Source organism: Vigna umbellata, chromosome 11 (genome assembly GCF_029865625.1).
Source record: "Vigna umbellata cultivar VRB3 chromosome 11, Vumbellata_1.0, whole genome shotgun sequence".
Classification (NCBI taxonomy): Eukaryota; Viridiplantae; Streptophyta; class Magnoliopsida; order Fabales; family Fabaceae; genus Vigna; species Vigna umbellata.
This window is the reverse complement of record NC_142175.1, coordinates 7,150,403-7,174,348: the sequence shown is the minus strand read 5'-3', so window position 1 is coordinate 7,174,348 and position 23,946 is coordinate 7,150,403. Positions and strand designations below refer to the sequence as shown.

Genomic DNA, 23,946 nt, shown 5'->3' with positions numbered 1-23,946 from the left:
AATTTACTCTTGGTAGAACAAATTTAGAAGTTGTTCTAGGCTCTTAGAGTAGAGTTATAAACAAACAGGGCATAGGATATATCAATAAAAGCAATACATTTAATGCTAAGAAGTTTTCTGATCTTAGTAAACCTTCTTCTATTACTTGTTTTTACTACGATACTATTGGACATATTTTCAAATCTTGTTACTACAAAAAAAGGCTAGTGTTCCAAAGGGAAAATTCTAATGGATTTCCAAGAAACCAAACACTATTACTAATGATTTCTCACTGACATTAACCGATTATGTTAGTAATGTAATCAATTAAACCTTTCACAGTGCCTATGTGTTTTATAAAATCTAAGATGGATGGCAATCTAATCGGTTAAACAACTAATGCAATCGATTAACATTCACTTCTGATTGTTGTATATGTGTCATGTGGAAATTTAATCGGTTAAATAATTAGGAAAATCGATTGAAGTGTTATTGATTGAAAATTTGAACTTTGGGCTTTCCTCCAAACAAAATTTGTGTAGCTTAAACCCTAATCTAAGTAGGTTGTTGTTCATTCTTTTTCTGCAACACTCAGCTCTCTTTCTCTAAGTCTCTCTGTTGTACATCTCTCATCATATTCTGCATCATGGCATCCTCTTCATCTCAGAGAAAGAGAGTCAAGACTCTTGGACGAAGGATAGTATATTGTGGTTCAAATCTTGATGGATGGATCAATGATGATGATGCTTATACAAATTTCATCGATCACTAGAGACTAAGGAAAATCATTCCTCACAAATATGCAAAGCTCAACTTTTTCATAAGAGAAGGTTTTGTGTTTCAGAATTGGCTGAATAGGCAGGGGTTCAATAACTTTATTGAAATGGTTTATCCATGGTACCCTGAACTTGTGAAGGTTTTCTATTCCAACTTGAAGATCAGTGATGGAATGTTGTGTTTCAGGGTAAAGGGGGTTAACATCAAACTAACTGAAGGGGTCTAGACCACTATTGCTGGATTTTGTTGTGGTGGTGAAAAATGTCATCTTGGTATTGAAGGTTTTCACAAATTCGGCGTTTATTAAGACTGTCTCAAAAATCCAAATGAACCGAGGGATTACTTCCACTACCAAACTGGAGGAATGAAGAAAGATGATTGCATGTGTGCTTTCATTATCACCTGGATTCTTCTGCCAAGGGGTAGTAACCATGCTCAGGTTACCACTGAGGATCTTTGTAAACTTCATGCCCTCAAGGAAAATATACAAACTGACTAGGCTCCATCAATCTCTGATAACATGCTTAAGGTCACAAGGTTGGAATCTGCCAGTTTGCCTTATGTTGTGTTTATCTTTAAGGTGCTTCAACATTTCAATGTGGAATGTGTTGATGAGTCATGCGAGTCTTATGGAAAGACCAATATCATAGATACAACAGCATTGCATAACATGAAACTATAACATTGTATAGGACACGTTGCACAGTTCAGTTCAAGCTGTCAGCTGGACCGTTAAAAAATTAACGCCGTGACAAAAAAAAATTTAATTGCACACTTTTTTCACAAGTTGGGACCACATTTCACTTTTTAAAAAACGTAGGACGTACTTGAACATTCCCTCCCTTTCGAGGGAACAAAAGAGGTATTTAGCCTTTAATTAATTAAATTTATATTGAACATTTATTTAAAATTTATCATTTGTTAGTTTAATCTAATTAAATATTAATTTTTATTTTAAATGAAAAAGAATTAACAACAATAAATTGTAAAAGTAAATTATTTAGCAACCAATTTTTTTTACTAATTATCATCACACTTTGGGACTAACAAGTTTTCAGTCGCAAATACAAAATTTAATTCAGATACTTATTTTGTGTCTAAAGCATTTTTAGTCGCAAATACAACATTTTTAGTCACTAATTATCATATTAAACATATTTACGACCATCAAATTTTTGGTTACTAATACAATATTTAATCTAAACACCTTGATAATTAGAGATTGAACTCTTTGAAGATTCAAATCTTAATTTAGATAGCATTTCGTTTTTGGATTATTTTAGTTTTGTTTGTCTTTTGAACTTATGTTTTTGTATGTAGGTAATAAAGTTCTAGGTTGAATTTTCCACAAGCCGGAGACAATGGTGAAAGCATGGTTAGGATCTTCACATAATCAAAGAGTAGCTTTGGAGTGTAGAATATGAATTTTTATATTTTTGTGTTTTTTACTTTATTCGACCTTAGTCGTGTTGGATTTATGAGTACAAAGGCCTATATAAATTATTTTGATAGACTCCAGATTTTTTATAATTGAATATTGAGGTTTTATCTGAAGCGAGAGTTCTCTCTAGGTTCTTCATTAGAACTTTCATCCTTATCTTTAAAAAGTGGTGAGTCTTCCTCATGGAGAGGAATTGTATTTATCTCATATCATCCTTCCAAGTGGTTTGATTTCCTCCATTCCCAAAATTCATGGAGAGGAATTGTATTTAGCAGGAAAACTATATGAAAAGATAAGTGAATATTTTTGAGAAACTATTTGTTATGTTATGATTATTGAAGATTTATTTTTATTATTGTTATAATATTTTAATTAGCTTTGAAAAGTTTAGAATGCTGACCAAGCTCTGAGTTATCTCAGCCTTCATGCCTGGGAAAGCCAACAAGCATTCTCAGTGACATAAGAGAATTTGACTTTTCTAAATATAACTGAAGATGAACAATCTCTCTTGGCTGTTGTGTTAAACACGCAAATCAACTTGTCTTGGAAAATTGTGACTATTATGATGGTATGTAACATGACAGTCGACCCTGGAACTTTAAGCAACAATGACAACAAAAAGTTCTACAAACACCACTTTGTAATCAGTCATGGATACACCCACAAAAACACCATGCTAACTGAGAACGTTGGCATTCATGGATTTCGTCAGTGGTAGCACTGTTACAACTATAACCAAGCAGGTATAATTAGACGTTCCTCATATCTACCATAAGTCAAGTGAGTTTTATAAAAATTCAGGTGGAGGTTTCAGAATCATCAATCTAGAAGTTCGACTTTTTGCTGCAGAAGAAGATCCAAGTATAAACAGAGTATGGCTACCTAAATTGGCTGCATACGGATTTTTTTTTTTTTTTTTGCCTAAAGAGACTATAGTGTCACCTCAGTCCCCAGTCTCCTAAACAAAACATGCCAAGCAAGTTCTCCGTCTTCCAAAGTTTTGTCTTTTGCTATATCTTTTACATCGTTAGTCAATAATGGCTACATACATTGTGTCATCAACAATAGTTGGTCGTTACAAACAATATTACTCTGTTCCATAAATTTTTTCATAAACACTAAAAGAATGAAAAAGTAGATATACTGAATATCTTTAATTAATTCAAATCAACTTATTCAATCTCAACCATTGATTTTTTAATTAATACATCCATGGTGGATTTAGATGGTGGGTACATTCCCTCTGATTCCACGTTAAAAAAGCATCGAAACATGAACCTTATCTTTGAATTCGCGACACCACCAACCCAACATTAGGCACCATCGATCTCTACCATCCAATTTTGAACTAATATATATCTGACGGTTAATTTTGAGGATATGTATTTCACATAGCTACGCAACTTAAAGTGAAGAGGGCTGACCGAAATTCCTTTCCTTTCTGATCTCATCCGTTAAGAACCCATCCAAATTACTGCAACCGATCCCTTTCCTTTCTGAGAAATAATCACTTGTTTGTTGTTGAGATCATGGCATTAGCTGTTGTAGGTGGTGCACTCCTTTCTGCTTTCATTGATGTTCTTTTTGACCGGCTAGCTTCCCCTGAGTTTGTCAACTTCATCCGTGGAAAAAAGCCTGACAAATTGCTTCAAAAGATGAAGAGCCAGCTTCTTGTGGTTAAAGTTGTGCTTGCTGATGCTGAGAAGAGACAAATCACCGACTCCAATGTCAAAGAATGGCTCGATCTTCTCAATGATGTTGTCTACCGGGCTGATGACTTACTTGACGAAGTTTATACTAAAGCTGCTACTCAAAAGGAGGTAAGCAGTTCCTTTTCTCACCTTTTCAAAAGGAACAAGGTTGTTAATGTTAGTAAGTTGGAAGACATTGTTGAAAGATTAGATGATATTTTAAAACAAAAGGAGAGTCTCGATTTGAAGGAGATTGCGGTGGAGAACAATCAACCATGGAATGCTCAGACAACATCTCTGGAAGATAGATATGGTATGTACGGTAGGGATAAAGACAAGGAGGCCATAATGAAGTTGTTGTTAGAGGATAGTAGTGATGGTGAAGAAGTGTCTGTAATCCCTATTGTAGGCATGGGTGGGGTTGGGAAAACAACTTTGACCCGATCTGTGTATAACGATGGCAAGTTGAACGAGATATTCAAATTGAAGGCATGGATTTGTGTTTCTGATATATTTGATATTGTGAAAGTCACAAAAACTATGCTGGAGGAAATTACTCAAAAGCCTTGTAAATTGAGTGATCTAAACTTAATTCAACTTGACTTGTTGGAAAAACTGAAAGGTAAAAAATTCTTGATTGTCTTGGATGATGTTTGGATCGAGGATTGTGATAGCTGGAGTAGTCTTACAAAACCATTTTTAAGTGGAATTAGTGGAAGCAAAGTTATTGTGACAACCCGCAATGAAAGGGTAGCGGCTGTAGTCCCTTTTCATTATGTTAAAGTGTATCATCTAAACAAATTGTCAAATGAAGATTGTTGGTTGGTGTTTGCAAGCCATGCATTACCCCTCTCAGAAGACAGTGAGAATAGAGAGACTCTAGAAAAGATTGGAAAGGAAATTGTTAAAAAGTGTAATGGCTTGCCTTTAGCTGCACAGTCTCTGGGAGGAATGTTGAGAAGAAAGCACGAAATCAAGGATTGGAATGATGTACTTGAAAGTGACATTTGGGAACTTCCCGAAAGTCAGTGTAAGATTATTCCAGCACTCAGAATTAGTTATAATTATCTCCCTCCACAATTAAAACGGTGCTTTGTTTATTGCTCATTGTACCCCAAGGATTATGAATTTCAAAAACATGATCTGATCCTGCTCTGGATGGCTGAAGATCTTGTAAAAGCATCAAAAAAAGGAAAGACTTTAGAAGAGGTTGGTCAAGATTATTTTGACGATTTGGTTTCGAGATCGTTTTTTCAACGTTCAAGTTCTCGGGATTGGGGTGATTTTTTTGTGATGCATGACCTGATGCATGATCTAGCAACATTCCTTGGCGGGGAATTCTATTTCAGAGCAGATGAACATGGAAAAGAAACCAAAATTGATAGAAAGACTCGCCATTTGTCTTTTACAAGATTCGGTGATTCGGTCTCCGATAGTGAAGTTCTTGACAGGATAAGATTTTCGAGAACTTTCTTGCCGACCTATGATGATTATTCTCACTTTAAAAACAGAAATACATCATGCATTATAGTGTCGATGCTCAAGTACTTGAGAGTTTTATCATTCTATAACTTACAATGTCAGCTTGTTCTGCCTGATTCAATAGGTGAATTGATCCATTTGCGTTATCTAGATCTCAGTTTTACAGGTATAGAAACTCTGCCAGAGTCATTGTGCAATTTGTATAATCTACAAACTTTGAAGTTGTTTTGTTGCCGTAGGCTGACTAAGTTGCCTAGTGCCATGCAAAATCTCGAAAACTTGCGTCATCTTGAAATTCGTGATAGTTCCATAAAAGAGATGCCTAAAAGAATGGGGAAACTAAATCAATTATTGACCTTGGATTTATACATTGTGGGCAAGCATAAAGAGAATAGCATCAAAGAACTGGGAGGATTCCCAAATCTCCATGGCCGGGTTTCTATTGAGAAATTAGAGAATGTTACTAATGGTGAAGAAGCATTTGAAGCCAGGATAATGGATAAGAAGTACATTAATTCTTTAGAGTTGCAATGGTCTTTATGTGACGATAGTAGCATCGACTTTCAAATTGAATTAGATGTACTTGGCAAGTTACAACCTCACCAAGACCTGAAATCCCTTTCAATAAAGGGTTATAAAGGAAAAAGTTTTCCCAAATGGATGGACAATTTTTCTTACCGCTACATGAAATCTCTGTATTTACAAAATTGTAACAGTTGTTGTATGCTTCCTTCACTTGGGCAACTACCGTCTCTGAAGCACATCCTTATTTCAGATATGAATTCGGTGAAGACTATTGATGCAGGCTTTTGTAAGAAGGAAGATTGTTCATCTATGGCACCCTTTCCCTCCCTTGAATCTCTATACATTTTTAATATGCCTTGTTGGGAGATGTGGAGTTCCGTGGATTCAAAAGCTTTTCCTGTTCTTCAGGAACTTTATATAAAAAATTGCCCCAAACTGAAGGGAAATTTGCCAAATCACCTTCCTAGTCTGCAAACACTCGAGATTGAAAGTTGCCAGCTTCTTGTCTCTTCATTCCCAATGGCTCCCGCCCTTCGAACATTAAAGATATGTGAAAGCAACAAACTGGAGTTACATGCGTTTCCTCAATCGGTGGAATCTATAAAAATATCGGGAAGGCCAATGGTGGAGTTCATCATGGAGGCGATCACTGACATTCCACCTACTTGCCTGAAAGAGTTGTCATTAATTGATTGTTCGTCAGCCATATCTTTTCCAGGTGATCGTCTTCCTTCATCACTGAAAACTCTGGATATCAGGGGCTTAAACAAACTGAGCTTCCCGGTGCTACATAAACATAAATTACTGGAATTCCTGTCAATAAATAATAGTTGTGATTCACTAAAGTCTTTCCCACCTGCTATCTTTCCAAATCTCACCAGTCTTACAATAAAAAACTGTGAAAATCTAGAATCTCTTCTGCTCTTAGGGTCAGAGTCGTTGAAGAGTCTGAATTCTTTTGTGATTAGGGACTGCCCCAACTTTGTATCATTCCCAGGAGAAGGATTTTCTGCACCCAATTTGACTCGTTTCAATGTTTATGGTTGTGCCAAGTTGAAGTCATTGCCGCATCAGATGGGAACTCTTCTCCCAAAGATGGAATATCTTAGCATATCCAACTGCCAACAAATTGAGTGTTTTCCTGAAGGGGGTATGCCACCTAACTTGACAACAGTTACGATCAGGAATTGTGAGAAACTACTGATCAGCATAGGATGGATATCGATTGACATGGTTACCTCTCTCAAAGTTTATGGCCCATGTGATGGCATCAACGCCTTCCCAATGGAGGGATTGTTGCCTCCCTCCATTACGTCTCTGTATCTAAGTGATTTCTCAGGTCTTAATACGTTGGAGTGCAAAGGACTTGTCCATCTCACATCATTACAAGAATTGCACCTTGTAAATTGTGAAAAGCTGGAGAATATTGCGGGAGAAAGGCTGCCTGTCTCTCTAATACAATTAAGCATAAGAGAATGTCCCTTGCTGCAAAAACGATGCCACAGAAAGGACCGTCAAATTTGGCCTAAAATCTGCCATGTCCGTGGCATAAAGGTTGACGGTAGATGGATTTAGTGAGCAAGAATGATGAGCTGGTAATTCTCCTTTTTTCACTTACGTCATCAGCATATAACCATGGAAAACTATTTCTGTCAATGTTATCTTTCATCTCATGTCTTACCCTTTAACATTTAACGAGTCTTAAATTACTTAATCGTTGAGTTTGATACTTGACTGGAATTGCAAGGTTAAACGAAACCTAACCTTTTGTTTATATTTTATTTATAGTGATGTGATTTTAATTTAAACACTGCAGAAGTGAGTATTGCAATTTTTCTTATTCATATTAGTTTGTCAGTGTAGTCAGTTCCAAGATTTTTCTTAGTAGTTTGTAGAGCACACACTGAAAATGCTGCGTACTCTTTAACTGCTAGCAATTTCAAATTCGCTGTTAGACATATATATGAAGTTCTGTTTTTCTAAAAATTGTAGATAAAGATGGGAGAGTGGCCGAGATAAGGGGTGGTGGGGCAGTGATCCATGGCAGTGTTATCCTACCTTAGTGTGAAATATATGTCTTTATCATTCTCTTCCATTTTGTCATGCCACGGAAGAAATCGTTTTCACTGTTTTTGGTTCAAATCCTTTAAAATATAAAAGGAGAATCATATCCAATCATCATTAAAATATAATTTTGAAATTAATCTACAATTTAATAATAGATAATGTGTGGTTAACAATAATACTATTTATAACAATGAAATATCCAATTTACTGTTTTTCCTCAACTTGCATCATGTGCATAACTATAATAATTGGTAATACAAATACTATTGAATTATATTTTCAGGTTGATGTTCATGATAGTTATTATCGATAATTATAGTTCATTAAGAGGTGTTGAATATGAAATATTATAGTAAAGAAAATATTACTTAAAGATGAATATAAAAATGTTTGGGAGGGGAGGATCGTGACCTGGTTTCTTAAAAAAGAATGATTACACTCGCATCATGAAATGTTAATAGACAATGTTTAAACTACCAAAACTCGTTGTTTAATATTTTTTTTAAAATAAATTTATATATATAGGTATTATGTGTTATTAACAATTCTCTAACATATGTTATATTATGTTCCAATTTAGGGGCGATATAACTGTTTGGGAACTGAAAACAAACTTAAGAATAAAGCCTTTTTGTTTTTGGAGTTTTTTTAATGTAAAATTATCTGTTAAATAGTGGTAATTAATTTTATTTAACTTTCACATAATTTTTTAAGTATAATTTGTATTTATTGTTTATTTTATTAGAGATTTTATCTTCATTATTTATCATAAGCAAAAAATTTAGTTTTTTCTTAAGATATATGCAAAAAGAAAAAGTCTCCAAATTCATGAATTAAAAAGTACTGAAAAACAAAATCGAACAAAACAAACACATTTCTAATTCTAATGCAAATTCAATAAATAGAATAAAAATAATAAAAACAGAGATAAAAAAACATATGCAACAGAAATAAGAATAAAAAAAAATTAGTAAACACAAACAAAATGAGATTAAAGAAGTGAATTCTACCAAAATCCAAAAAAAAAGAAAAACTCTACATGAGAAGTCATAAAGATGAAAGAAATAAATAAAAATAAAAATTAATTATAAGAGAATAAAATAACTAATCACTCTCTTTCTACTCAAGAAAATTATAATTTATGGAAAATAGGTTTTAGTTAAGTAAATATGATTTTTAATACAAATAAAAATTAACATACATTCACTACAAAAATATACAATTTTTTCTGGGTTTAATTTTTCATTTTCGACGGTTTTAATCTCTGGAAAGTACGTTACCCAGGGTTAGAAAAAAATCTGGGAAAATCTGTGTCGCTAAATAATTATCGGCGATTTCTCAAAAGACCACCGGTATTAGCAGGGGTTTTGCCAAAATTGCCGGTTTTAGCGGGAGTTTTGCCCAAAACCGTCGGTATTAGCAGGGATTTTGCCCAAAACTGTCGGTATTAGTGGGAGTTTTACCCAAAACCGCCGGTATTAGCGGAGGTTTTGTCAAAACTGACAGAACTAATCGAGGTTAAGCAAAACTTTTGGTAATTGTTGAGTTTACATAGTTGGGGTTTCCAAAACCGTCAGAAATGTAATAATTTATTTATTTTATTATTCAAAGGATTTGATTATCATAAATAATCCAAAAATTAAATAATATGAAACCAAAATTAAATGTAAACATTAAATATAAACCAAAGTATTATTATATAAACAATAAACATTAGAAATACAAATAATGTTTCCTAAAAATTAAAATAAACATGTTATGAATAATCATTAGTAAAAAATATGTTTTTTAACTCGCCTAATAGGTTTCAGTTTAAGAAAAACCGAAGCCTATCAAAATGCAGTGGCATTGTTGTAATTAAGCCAAACTTATAGGAATCGATTCCCTTTAACCTAAGGCATAAAGGGGCTATGACCTTGGTTAATAAGACACCCGAAGCCTAAAATGTACACCTGTCCACCAACAGTAGAAGCTTTTTGGCTGTCACATCATTAAAGGAAGATATTGCCTCAGTTGTTCATCGAACCGAGGCAGAAATACCTACTCATCCTCTTTGCAAACACCTGCTACACCTGCTATGTCGTTGTTATGCCTGCATCGGTTGGCCTAGGAACCGAGGTCGTTGGTCGACCTAAGGCATCGGTTGGCCTAGGAACCGAGGTCGTTGGTCCTGCATCTCTTGACATTTATGATTTCAGAACATTCTATACTTTTTTCCAGCACTTTATATACCTAGTGTTCTCTTCTAACCGATGCCATATTGTGGTATTACCTCGGGTTTTTGGATAACCGAGGTAGTAGCTCTTCTTAATTTTTGAACTTAACCTACTCACCTTTCATTTGCGTCGCCTAACAGCTTCTTCTTCCTCGTGCTCTCCCTTTCTTCCTCTTCAGTTTCGTCCACCACTACCACTCCTTGCCTCGTCGCGCCGCCCCCTGTGCTGCCAGTGCTCGCGCCTGCCTCCTTCTTGTTAGTGCTCGTGCCTGCCTCCTCCTTGCATCGTCGCGTAATTGGTGCCCCGCCATTGCTGCCTGCGGTGCTTCCTCCAACGACTCCACTCGCTGCTGCTGCCTTTGCCACTGCTGCCTCCGTGGCTACTACCTCCACCGTTGTTTCAATCTTGCTGCCTGCATTGAGGTTGGTTGATTGTGTTTTTGCTGTGTTTGATAATAATTGGTGGAGGCAGAAAGAAAAGCAAATTTTATGTTTAGGTAGGTTTCATTTGTTATTGTGGAGCTGCTTGGCAGGTTTTATAGAGGTGCATGATTGACCTAATCCAAGACCACTTAATTCTTTTAGGAACTGAACTTGTGCTGTTATTGCCTGAAACAGTGTGGCTTATTCCAATAAATTTGACTACATGTAAGGGGAACCTAATTTGAATTTGCATATCCACTGCAATAGCCAATAGTTACCTTAATGCCAATACGATTTATTTTTCTAAAATGACAATATTTGGTCTTAGATCGTATAGGCTCTTGTTTATTTAGTCTGAACGCCGAAATTCTTCTACTTCCTTTTACTGGGTACCCTTAGCACTAACATTCAGAACATGTATGAATAAGCTTCAAATTGTTTTCCTTATCAAATATTTTTTATTATAAGTTACTTTGAAAGCAAAATAAACTAGTTTTAACATGAACAACTACACTTAGGATATGTATGGGTAAACAATTTAGTTAATTTCATGTTGAAGATCTTATCACATATTAGATCTTAAAACAATAATTACTAGTTGCAATTCAGAAGAAAATTAGTGTAGATAAAAATAAGGAAAAATAGACAAAAAAGAGAGTTAATTTTGGATAGTTTAGTTTAGAAGAAATAACAGGAAAGAAATTAAAAAAAAAAAGACTTGTTGGGTTTTAGATGGAAGGAAGGGAGATACATTATACCATAATGAAAAAAATATTACTTTAACCTTAACTCATTGTATAACATTAGATGCATTTAGACAATCATAGCAAACAACATAATTGTGAAAACCAACATGTAGAGAAGTGTGAAAAACATAAGCAATTATCAAAGGAAAGATGGGAGAAGCATAAATAGTGACAATCACGTAATCTATTAAAAAACACAGTTTGACTTAGTACACTGGAGAATAAAATAATGAATAAGTAATTTGATATATTGGTCATAATATATTAGCAATTATATTGTATAATTGTTGTTGTATAATTGTTCTTGTGAAATTGATGGATATGTTGTTGTTAATTGTTCATATTATAAATTTTATTATTCTTTGGTGATTAAGATGAATATGTGTTTGATAATTGTTGTTGTGAAATTGATATATTGGTTATTGTTATTTGATGATAATATTATAAGTTAAACAATATTTAAATAAGGTTTGAGAAAATGAAATAAACAAGTGAAATAAACTAAAGTATCTAAACCCTAATGTTAATTGAAATGACATTATTTACTCTTGGTTGAAATGACATACATCACCACCTGCTTTGCAATGGGGAAGGAGATATATTTTTCCCCTTATATATTTGCGTAAGTGAAGTTTGTTAACTTTAAAGTTTCATTTATTAATTTTGGTATATGACAATTAAGTTATTACCAATTTCAGGCGTCATTGGCAGCTACTTGTGATCTTCATACCGGAGAACACTACTGTCTGTTTTTGTTCAGTGCACAAGTCTCCTCCTAGCCCTCTTAGACATGTAGTATGTTAACATAGTATTTCTCAATTTCTTACACCAAGAGGAGAAGGGGGGGGGGGGTGAGTTGGTGAAGTATAAAATTTAAAACTTTCAAAATCTTTTTCACCAAAAGAGATGCTTTATACTTTTTTTGAAATGCAAGTTAAAAAAATTTTAATGCAGGGGAAATTTAATCGAATGTGTATAAAGTATAATCGATTGAATGTAACAGAGTAGAGATAAGAAAGATCAAATGCTGAGTTTTTATACTGGTTCGGCCAAGCGTACATCTAGTGTCCTTCCAACCACAGGAAGTCAATGCACTATAATGATCAAGGTTTTCATAGAGACCTCACGTCAAAAATATAAAACACCTCTCTAACCCTCTAATCAAAATATAGGCAGTACACAAACAAACTAGTAGCAAGAATCCTCTCTCCTCCAGTTCAACCCCTTTGAGGCACCCTCAAAGTCAAGAACGCAGCACATCCTTCTTCCTTTAATCACAATACGGAACTCAACCCAATCTTCAGCAGATTGTAGAACCTAATGATCTTGCAGTAGACTTTCAAATGTGCACATAAATCAAACTTTGAAAACTCAGCAATCTTCCTCTTCAAGAAATCACAATTAGTTGATCACCATGGTCAAACTAGTTTCTTGGAGTTTTTTCTCTTTCTGTAAGCTTTTCACTTTTCTACAAAAGAATATGAAAATGTTAGAATCCTAAAAGTATTTACAGAAATCAAATTCGCGTCAATATATAGATAAACTCGTATCAGACGCAACATAATCGACTTTGCTACTAATGCTGATGGAAACCCATTTAGGGCATTCCATTTAAAGGAGTACGAACTTAATCTAAGGCTAAGAAAGGGACGTTGGAGAAGGACTTTTAGAAACTCTTTCTTGATTTTTCTTCTCTAAGTCTTAGTAGGATTTTCTTTAATATGTTTATATGTGTTTTGTAGGGTCTAACAAAGCTAGGATATCATGAAACAACAAGCCAAGGAGTTGTTTAGCCAAGAGAAGCAAAGGAGTAAAAGTCATAATTTTGCACCATATGAAGCCTGACGTGCATCCAGCACCAGCTGTGATCTTCCACGTGCATCCAGCACCTTTCATGTGCAACCAGCAGCTTCAGAAACATTTCAGCAGATTCAAGAGATCTCCACGTGGCTCTTCACGTTTTCTTTCCACTTGCACAACTAGCCCTTCCATCATAGCTAATGTAGCTAAGTGTAGGCATGAACCAGGAGCTTTGTTTCTCCTTTAAATACCTTGCTCCATTGCTTGTAACCGGCACCTTTGATTTGAATGAAGAATTGTTTTTTGTTGATGCTGTCCAGAACTTTCTTCTTATTGAAGGTCACCGAGAGAGAGAGAGCCTGAGAGTTTCCTCTAGCCTCTCTCCCTAGCTACGCTTCCATTCCTAGCATTCCTCTACACATTCCGTAACATATTTCAATACCTAAAACACTTCCCTCATTCCATTTTCTCCATCACCGATTCATCTGTTTTCTTCACCGCATCACTGTTTGATTCAATCGTCCTTTGCCTCAACCTTATCTTCATCACTGAATCATCCACTCTCCTTCAATCCAGTCACTGAACACTGTTTGAAGAGTGGGTTCCAGAGTTTAAGCTTCCTTCGGTCATAATCATCATAATTCATCTTCTTCCGCTGCAACAAAATGATGTTCATCCTCCTTTCCAGTTCAGATTCCAGAAGTTCCTAGGAGAAGTTCCGTTGCTTCCATCTTCCACCAGAATCAGCTGAATCCTTCTTCCATCAAATGCAGTCGAATACACCAATTCAGTTATAACAGATAGTAGTAGCCAAAACAATTAATTGAATTCACAATTAATGCAGTCAAATAACATTTAATGCTTGGTCAACACGTTTAAAAATATAGCCGTTGTGACAGTTATATCAAGCATTAACAGATTTCAAAACAGTAAAAAACTTAATCGAATACATATCGCATGCAATCAATTATGCAACAGTGTTATGCAAAGTTTTGAAAACTTTTCTCTTTGAAAAACTCTCACAGCACGCTTGAAAAGGTTTGTGCAAATACACGAGTTTTAATTGATTCACCCCATAATGTAATCGATTTCAAGTTGTTGTTTTGCCGCACAATTAAAGTTCAACATTAGTGCTTGTGGTTTTTCCATCCAAAAACATGTGTCATGCATTCATGTATAAAATCAAATATATAACACAGTGAAATACAATGAACAACATAAACAACATAGTCGTGTTCTCATATACACATAAAATCAAGTAAGCATAGAACATGTTACACAAAATACATGTGTCATTAATTATGTGTTGTCATCATCAAAAAATCATATATTACTGAGATTGTGGGTTCAGCTAAACCAGCTCCCCCTATCAACAATCTCAACATAGCAGATTGGTAAGAATCTCAATGTTTCAACTTTCTTTGTTATATAAATGTATGCTAAATCAATTTTTTTTAATAGTTCCCTTGCAACACATATGATGTTATCTGGGAGATCTACTGTTACAGCTAAAAAGCTTGCATGGGTTCCCCTTAAGGTTTGGTATTTTAGTCCATACTTTGTTACATTTTGTTCCATTCCAATGATGTTACTTAACATTTTATAATTATGATGATATATTGTAGTCTAATAGACAAACGAAGTCATATGAATGTGGTACTACGTCATCTTTTGGATGATGACCACTATTCGTGCACATTACACCAGTGGATGGCAAACGATAATATTTAGGTTTGAATTTTATTTTCTCTATAGTTTAGATTTCATATACACTAATTGAAATCATTGTGTTTTAGGCAGAGATTCAATATGACTACTCCAATTCCAGAGAAGTCACTTAAACTCGTGAGGAAAACACTAGCTAAATATATAATTCAATTATATAATAATATGTAGTAGATATTAGGATATAGTAAGTTCTAAGTTTATGCTTCTAATTTTTTTTATGCTTTTGTACATTATTATTAGTTTAACTTTGTACATTTCATTGATTTATTCTTCAAAGTTGATTTATGATTACATTGGATTGATTTATGCTTCTAAGAAGTTGATTTATAATTACATTGAATGTATTTATTTTTAATATAATTTTCATTCAAAATATACGCTTATGGATTATTCTAGACTATTCTGGCTATAAAATTATATGCAGGTGTGTTTCTGCAATTGGGAATGTTGCAGAAACAGACCTGTTCTAAAAAAAACAGGGAAATATGCATCGATTGATACAATAACTGAAGCAGAAAACACCCTCATGGCATCGGTTTAGTCCTCCACCAATGCAGAAAGGTTGGCGGAAGAAGCATAGAAAAAGGACCATACTCCCTCGGTTCAGGTGCCAACTGAAACAGTAGAGGCAGACATACTGCCTCGGTTTAAAGGGAATCGAGGCATAAAGTCCTGCGAAAAAAAATTAAAAAAAATAAAAAACCCTACTGCTTCGGTTAACTTTGAACCGAGGTAAAATCATACCCTTTTATGCCTCGGTTCTGAACCGAGGCAAAAAGTTATGCCTTGGTTCAGGAACCGCTGCCTATGGGTGAAAATAACCGTTGTCGTTTCCCCTGACTGCACTAGTGAATAATCATCAGTTTTGTACTTCTTCATTGTCTTCATAATTTGGTACTTCTTCATTGTCGTCATCATTTCATCATTTGGTTCTTCTTCATTGTTTCGTCATTTGATAGGCTTTCTTTTTCATATACCTACAATATAAAATAATAATTAGTTGATAATATATTAAAAAAAATTATTAGATAAGAATTATTGATGGTTGAAAAATGTAAAAATGTTATATAATAGAAACTACATAGCCAACTTAGAAAACTTTTCATAACATTTTCAATATTAATCCAAATTTACAAACAAAAAATATGAGAATCCAAGGTTCCAATTTATAAAAAAAAGAGATAGGTGCATTGCATTTGAACCTAAAAATTACTTGTTGCAATATAAATCAGAATAAGCTTGTAATTCAGTAAAAAATTACCTGCTGTAGTATAAATCAGAATAAGCATGGAGTTCAATGTTAAAAGATAACACTCATTACAGACATTATCAACTGAGATGAATAAGTTTTTTTTCCTTAAGTACCTTAAATTCGATTCAATGTAAGGAGCTAATTATGACAATGTTAAGTCCATTGAATTATACATATAAAACTTGCCAAATAAACAAGGGAATATATTATGTTTACCTCATCTTCTTCTCTTCTTAGCCTGTCAGATAATTGAGCAAACAAATGTTGAATCCTGGGAGGTTTTCTTATCATTTTCTCTAGCTTGAACACAACCCTTTCACATACTGGCTGGTAGAAAAACATGAGATAAAAGGTTTATCTTCATGCTAAAATTGTTCTATAGTTGATATATGGAAACGCAAAAGTAATATGAAAAATGAATCATGTTTGAGTGTGGCATCACAAAGTTCAAACTTTCAATCAACAATGTTATGGTCATGTGGAGAGAACACAACTTCAATGTTATAAGTAGATAGACTAATACAATTAATCTACCCTTGCGTCTAGAACTTTTAATTTACAGGTGGCCAAAGATACTTACACCAGATTCTAATTTAAATGTATTTGGATTCCCTATATTACATTACCTAATAAAAGTTTCATAAAAGATAACCATTTTAATTAATGTATGAGATCAAATATTTACATTTACAATTTTCTTGCTATTCATATAAATAGAAAAAAAATACATGTTGCAAACAAAAATCATATAATATATATATATATATAGATTACTCTCATAGTTTTTCTAAAATATGCTTGAGCTTTAGAGCAATTTATTTAATCAAGAAGAACTCTAAACGTATTTACTTAAATATTTGTGTTTCAGCCTAGTGGAGTGGCTATGCAATCAACCAAGTTTAGCAGGGGCCAAAGGAAGGTAGAGGTGATACTAGTGTTTGGACAGACACCCCTTTGGATAGGGCCCAGAAAGCAAAGATGAAGTATGTATCTTCCATTCTATTGTAGAATGCTTTGGTTGGTTAATTTCATTTTCTTGTAACCTATGTAGTCCATTCCGTGAGATCGAGAGCCTTATAACCAAAAAGATATATTTATATGGCAGTTATTTGGAGGCATACAATGAAGCTACTACACTAGCTTCAAATGATGAGAAAGGGCCAGTGAGGATGCAGACTTGGTGGACAACTACAATAAAGCAAAACGGTCAAAAAACATTGGTGCTGAAACATCAAGAAGAGGTGGCTAACAAATCCAAGAAAAATAACCAAGGTAATCATACAATATAGATGTAGTTTCTCTAGCCGAGGTTCTTTGATTCTCTATGTTTTTCAGTCAGTTCTTGCAGATGAGACAGTTGATTAAGTTTTACTTCACATATGAGGTGATATAACCAATATGGCTGAACTAATCATTTCATAATAGCATAAATGTGAAATATAGTATAAAAAAACAGAAATCTTGCAAAAATAACAAGGAAAAGTCACACAAATTTTAGCTACCATGGCATCTTGGCATTCACTGAGATAATCAGCAAGCCACTTCACCTTTTCTATTGGTTCATCAAAAGCAAGCTCAATTGGAAGAATGATACCATCTCCATCACTTTCTGTAACATGTTATTTCTCTCAGTTAAGAATTGTTCTAACTGATTCCTCTCCCTTTTCATTTCCAGAAGATCAGCCTCAACCTTTGGGATGCTTTCCACATCACTGGACAATCTGTTGATCTCATCCCTGTATTCAGAAACAGCAGATTCTTGCTTCTGCAAATCAACCTTCAATTGCTCAGTCTCTGTATAAGACAACATTCTCAATAATCTCTATTAAAAAAACTTGAAAAAGATAAGTTCATATAAACTCATTAACTACATAAGAAACCTGATGACCAATAAAAAAATTATTCACTTAAGGGTTCCTAATAAAAAAAGAAATGCTACATATTTCAATACATTCTTTGTTACTTTCTTTATCAAAAGATTGAGACATGCAAATAGAGACTATTTCATCCTAGAAACATACTTAGGTATATATAAAATCTACACCCATACCACTATTTATAAAATAATTCATAAACTGGAATTTAGATTATTGCCCCTTTAATTCAACATAAGGCATAAGCACATTTAACATTTCAATAATTGGTTCCTTAGGTTCATATTACTTTGTTAGGTTAACAAAAAAATCACGTATTTCCACTAATTTAATATATATAACTTTCAAAATAACATATATTTGCTTTTATTATTCCAATCCAAATATAAACTACCACCCACAACCTCAAACATACGTCATTTCTCTACATCAAATATCCACATACCAAAAACATTCCAGCCAACCAATCTTAATTAAAACATGTGACTATTTATTTTCAACATATAATAATTGAATCTCCTGTCATATGATACTCAAAAATAGCACGAATCATCCCATCCAACATTCACACAATTAGGCATATTAAAAAGGAAAATGATACTTAGACAACAGATTTTGACAACATTTCGACACAGCCCACGTGTCAACGAATGAGAGGGCCACGTTTACAACGAAAAAAGCTGCTGCGTTCTGAGAAAATCAAATTTAACCTGCTTCAAATTTGACGTGGCGAGGACGGGCACGGGCAGCTTGCGTTTGTGCGTTTCAAATTTGAAATGGTATTCGAACTTCGTAGACAGAGAAGCGCGAACAACAGAAACCCACTTGTGTGACCTAGACGAGAGAGTTGGAGAAAAGGTTCACCAGCGAACAGAGAGAGAGACCGAGTCCTAGCCGGAGTGTCGTCGTTCACTGTTGAAGGCCGTGTCGGAGAGATCGAACGCCCTCCAGCCCGTTCTTGTGTGAGGGGCGCTCGTCGACGACATCGTGTTCCGTCCCTTCCGGCCCAGCGACCTACGGAGGCGTTGAAGGTGTCGCTTCGTCCCAGGTGGTGCCGTCCCTGTCGCGGAGTGCCGCCGGAGGTTCGCCGGAGTGTCGGCTGTGAGGCGGACCAAAAAGAGGGGTTTTCCGCACTGTGAGTTCCACGGACACCTTAGGCAACCGTATCTGTTCCAACCGCCACACGTCGTCTTCACCCAAGGTTGGTTTGTTTTTGCATTTTTCAGTGGAATGAACGTTGAATACATGGATGATGTTGTTTTTGGATTGGATTTGGTTTTGTATGAAACGTCTCCCAAGTGGATGTTGTTCTGTTTCTTATTTTTATACAAGTTCTCTGCTTAATCTTACATTGTTGCTGTAATTGTGTTGGATTGGTAGTCATGGATTGCAATAACGAAGAAGGTTACAAGAAAGTAAGTATATTTAATAATACGAAAAGTTTAAGCTTTGTTTCAAAAGAGGGTATGATGGTTTAATTGTTTGAAAATGAATTGTAGTTGCGGTTGCGGGCATGGAGTGACACAAAACCGATAGTGGACCTTAATTCCATACTACGCGACAGTTATAGGACACGTATCGAAATGACTCCCTTCAAGTGGTGTGTTTATATGAACAGTCCAATTGACTTCTGCACTCCTTTGTTGAAGGAAATGGTTAGACGTTGGGTTAGCCGCAACAAATCTTTTGTTTTGAAGCAAACAATGGTACCATTTACAGCTGCGGATGTTTGCATGGCTTTAGGGTTGGGTGTTGGTGGTTCAGATGTCAATTTTGATGATAACTTTGATGCTGTTGTTTGTCATCAATTTTCGTCAAAGTCATTCACTGTAAAAGATGTCATACATAGGATAAAGGTGTTAATACAAAATAATGAGACAGATGTTGATTGTGTTTGTCGTTTGTATATTTTAGTTTGTTTTATTGTTTTCTACTTTCCTAGACATTCAAGGGCAGTTAGTAACATGCCATTTACAGTATTAGATAACATTGATAATTTGTACGACTATAATTGGGCAAAAGTTGTGCACACATTTGTGGTAAATAGTTTAGGAAATGCTTCACGGAAGATCAGGGAAGGTGACATAAGGGACCTAGGTCTTAGCGGGAATGTTGCAGGTAAGAAATTATAAATTTTATTACGTTTGATGTGGCCGTAATTTGTTTATTATATGATTAATGCTTTGGTTAATATTTGTTTTTTAGCTATGGGCGGTTGAACGTTTGGGTTTAGCGGACGGTGCACATGACATTGTGTTCCCACGAATAATGAATTGGCGTTCGCTTAAGTTAAGGTCTAACAAAATAGATGAATTGTTTAAACAGAAAGCGGTAAGTTAGGTGTTATTTGAATTGACATTTTTATGATATGCAGTACATGAATTGTGTTTTATTGTTATTAAATGATTAATTACATAAGGATGTTTATAGATATGTTGGGAGTGGTTTTTGCGGGACGAGGACCGTCAAAACTCAATCATTTGTGCGGCCCTTCATTTGGAAGAAGGGTCAATAGCGGAAGATGATGGAAGTTGGGAAGAATTGGTCATGAAGAAAATTGAAGACAACCAAAGAAAAATGGTTGCAATGGATAAAGAATTAAGAAGTTTGGCTACATTGGTAGGTGTTGGGAAGGAAGATTATGACAAAGGGAATGATGATAAAGAAGAGGATGGTGATGTTGACGGTGATGGTGGGCCACATGGGGAAGGCGAATGTTTTCAAACATTCAGGTATACTGATGGGGGTGGTTGTTGCGAAGGACAGAAGGATGACGTTGAGGACGTTATGGATATTGAACCTGTTGTAAGCACTGTGGCAGTACATGATGACACTGAGGATGATAATTTATTGAATGTAAATCGAACACAGTTGTACAACATGGTTATTCCGTTTAAACTTCCTTGGAGGTAATGAATTTGACAATTATTAAATTCGATTTAGTATTACTGTGATGATGAAACATGTTGACTTATGTCATATTTTTTGTTTCAAGGGTTGTTTCTGAAATTTGCGGTCAAACATTTGGAACCCAAGAGTGTTATTCTTTTGGACCTAGGATGCAGGTTGGCAACACGGTAATAATCAAATTTGGTGTGTCAATTTATGATTTATTTTATTTGATATGTCGGTTCAATTGTATAGTATTAACAAGTTGTTGGTTGTGTAGGGGATTTTGTTTGCCACATCACTGTTCATGTTCTTTGAAAGAAGGAGTACTGGAGTAGTGAAAAGGATATGTTTGAGTCCATTATATGCGGTAGGTTAAAATAGTAGTTGTTTTATGCTCTTAATAATCTGTTAACATGAGAAATGAAAGCTAACCGTGTCAGTTCCTTGCAGACCCATGTTTTAATTGAGTCAAGAAAGAGAAAGAGTAATCGCAAAGTTTGGACATTGAATGACTACTCTCACTACTTCCAGTCTAATATCATCGGATTTGATGACATTGTTAATGCCGAATTTGTTAGTGCAATTACATTTCATTGAAGTAATTTGGAGAGTATGTTTATGGTTATTCATAGTTGATGGTGTGATATTATTTTTGTTGTAGTTGTTTGTCCCAATTATCCATGACGGCCATTGGTGGTGCTACGCTGTGAAGATTCCATCATTGGAAATGTTTGCACTGGACTCTTTTGGGCACAAAAGAAAGGAACGACAAAAGATTGACAATGTCATTGTATGTATAGTAATTGATGTTTACTTTGTGATTCGAAATTTATAAGGGAAGTATGTTGTTTCCAGGCACATAATCTTGCATTGCTTTTTGGACATTTGTTAAATTGTTCGGAAGAGAACAAACCATCATTGGAGGTACAACACTTGCATACTCCAATCCAACCAAACAAGTATGTTTGTAATGTTGATTTTTCTAAGTATAATATTTTATTGTATAATTCATATGTTAAATATCATAGTGGCGTTGTTGGACTTGTTTTGATGTAGATTTGATTGTGGAGTAATTGTTTTGAAAATTATGGAGTTGTGGGATGGCATTGACAAATATGAAAGAAAGACAATGCCCACTTACACAACTGTAAGCTGTGTAAATTTGTATGTTGTGCATCTTTCATACAAATGTTGCATTGGATTAATGTTTTGTGCATTATTGTGTTTGCAGGAAGAACTACAACAAGTTAGGGAGCATTATGTTTGTCAATGGATTTTGGATGTGGACAACGTGCGCAGGAATCAAGTGTTGGAAGATTTAGGCATGTTGTAGAATGTTGGGAATTAATGATGTTTGAACATTTGTTGATACATTTGATATTTATGTATTGGTTGCCCATCCAATGTGAATTTTGAAAATTTTGAGAAATATATGTGGTAGTTTAAATTAAGTTATTTGAAGTTATTTGACTGTCATGTGCAAAACGTTTTAGCGAAGTACGTACTGGTCCTGTGTGTCCAAAGAGTTATACCAAAGTAACCACTTATTTAGCCTTTGGTAACAGTTCTGGTCCTGCAGCTGGACTTTTTCAGAGACCGAACGCTCGTCGAAGTGCGGAAGCACGAAAGGACGCTCGCCCAAGAGAACGAACGCTCGTCAGGAGAACGAACGTCCAGTTGACGCTCGTCCAGCGAGAAGAGGACGCTCGCCCTGTGGACGCAAGTCAACGAACGCTCGCCCAGTGAGAAGTGGACGGTCGTCCTGGAAGTTAGGGAGCATTATGTTTGTCAATGGATTTTGGATGTCGACAACGTCCGGAGGAATCAAGTGTTGGAAGATTTAGGCATGTTGTAGAATGTTGGGAATTAATGATGGTTGAACACTTGTTCATACATTTGATATTTATGTGTTGGTTGCACATCCAATATGAATTTTGGAAATTTTGAGAAATATATGTGGTAGTTCAAATGAAGTTAGTTGAAGTTATTTGACTGTCATGTAACGTTATATCGAAGTACGTACTGGTCCTGTGTGTCCAAAGAGTTATACCAAAGTAACCACTTATTTAGCCTTTGGTAACAGTTCTGGTCCTGCAGCTGGAGCGTTACCAATTGAGGTTGGAGTGGGACGAATTTCTTAATAAATTGAGAAATTATTGTATCCAAATGAATGACAAACACAACCAATGAGGGAGAAGACATTAGGCACCCCTGAATGAGTGTGGTGAACCAAGTTGTGTTTTGTGTGGAAAAAGTTCAACCTAAGTACCCACTTATTTAACCATTGGTACCAGTTGTGGTCGTTGATAACGGTAATTTTGACCATTATATTTGAACAAATTTTCGTACCAAATCCACCCTTTTTAAGCTTGAAACATGTATAATCCTCCCTTTTTATATGTAAGTTGTGAATAAATGTAGTGTAAGCTTTACATTTAAGTTTTCATGGTTAATCCCTTTTGGAGAACTACTTAACTGGGAACCAAGGAAAAGATGCAAAAGCATGATGCTAAAGGAACGCTCGTACAAGTGCGTGACTTTTTCAGAAAAGGAACGCTCGTCGAAGTGCCGAAGCAGGAAAGGACGCTCGCCCAAGACAACGAACGCTGGTGAGGAGAACGAACGTGCAATTGACGCTCGTCCAGCGAGAAGAGGACGCTCGCCATGTGGACGCAAGTTAACGAACGCTCGCCCAGTGAGAAGTGGACGGTCGTCCACCAAGTACGTTCAGTGGACGCTCGTCCAGGGAAGCGAACGCTCAGTCAGGCACAAGAGGATGGTCGTCCAGCCAAGCAAAGAGGACGGTCGTCCATCAAAGTAAGAGGACGCTCGCCCTGTGGACGCAACTCAACGAACGCTCGCCCAGTGAGAAGTGGACGGTCGTCCACCAACTACGTTCAGTTGACGCTCGTCCAGCGAACCGTACGCTCTGTCAGGCAGAAGAGGACGGTCGTCCAGCCAGGGAAAGAGGACGGTCGTCCATCAAAGTAAGAGGACGCTCGCCCTGTGGACGCAAATCAACGAACGCTCGCCCAGTGAGAAGTGGACGGTCGT

General features: G+C 35.5%; 3 protein-coding genes across 3 annotated transcripts; all 3 read left to right on the top strand.

Moving 5' to 3' along the window:
• The first annotated feature begins 3,449 nt into the window (after positions 1 to 3,449).
• On the top strand, positions 3,450 to 7,741 carry LOC148190883 (putative disease resistance RPP13-like protein 1). Its single transcript, XM_088101804.1, has one exon. The coding sequence runs from the start codon at positions 3,727 to 3,729 to the stop codon at positions 7,468 to 7,470; it is 3,744 nt and encodes a 1,247-aa protein (XP_087957930.1). The 5' UTR covers positions 3,450 to 3,726; the 3' UTR covers positions 7,471 to 7,741.
• An 11,291-nt stretch (positions 7,742 to 19,032) lies between these two features.
• Positions 19,033 to 20,219, top strand: LOC148190882 (uncharacterized). Its single transcript, XM_088101200.1, has 4 exons — positions 19,033 to 19,201; positions 19,381 to 19,415; positions 19,500 to 20,118; positions 20,206 to 20,219. Exons 2-4 carry the CDS (start codon positions 19,383 to 19,385, stop codon positions 20,217 to 20,219), a joined length of 666 nt encoding a protein of 221 aa, XP_087957326.1. The 5' UTR covers positions 19,033 to 19,201; positions 19,381 to 19,382.
• Positions 20,117 to 22,353, top strand: LOC148190881 (uncharacterized). Its single transcript, XM_088102463.1, has 9 exons — positions 20,117 to 20,331; positions 20,431 to 20,909; positions 20,996 to 21,077; positions 21,170 to 21,259; positions 21,343 to 21,465; positions 21,554 to 21,682; positions 21,748 to 21,851; positions 21,949 to 22,039; positions 22,124 to 22,353. The coding sequence occupies exons 1-9, from the start codon at positions 20,269 to 20,271 to the stop codon at positions 22,223 to 22,225; spliced, it is 1,263 nt and encodes a 420-aa protein (XP_087958589.1). The 5' UTR covers positions 20,117 to 20,268; the 3' UTR covers positions 22,226 to 22,353.
• Positions 22,354 to 23,946: the final 1,593 nt, after the last annotated feature.

Excerpts from the sequence above, each read along its gene's own strand:
- LOC148190883 (XM_088101804.1), top strand. The coding sequence starts at position 3,727 with ATGGCATTAGCTGTTGTAGGTGGTGCACTCCTTTCTGCTTTCATTGAT.
- LOC148190882 (XM_088101200.1), top strand. The coding sequence starts at position 19,383 with ATGGATTGCAATAACGAAGAAGGTTACAAGAAA. Across the intron at positions 19,416-19,499 it reads ACGAAGAAGGTTACAAGAAA|TTGCGGTTGCGGGCATGGAG; the intron begins GTAAGTATATTT and ends AATGAATTGTAG.
- LOC148190881 (XM_088102463.1), top strand. The coding sequence starts at position 20,269 with ATGAATTGGCGTTCGCTTAAGTTAAGGTCTAACAAAATAGATGAATTG. Across the intron at positions 21,852-21,948 it reads ACTCCAATCCAACCAAACAA|ATTTGATTGTGGAGTAATTG; the intron begins GTATGTTTGTAA and ends GTTTTGATGTAG. Across the intron at positions 22,040-22,123 it reads CAATGCCCACTTACACAACT|GAAGAACTACAACAAGTTAG; the intron begins GTAAGCTGTGTA and ends TTGTGTTTGCAG.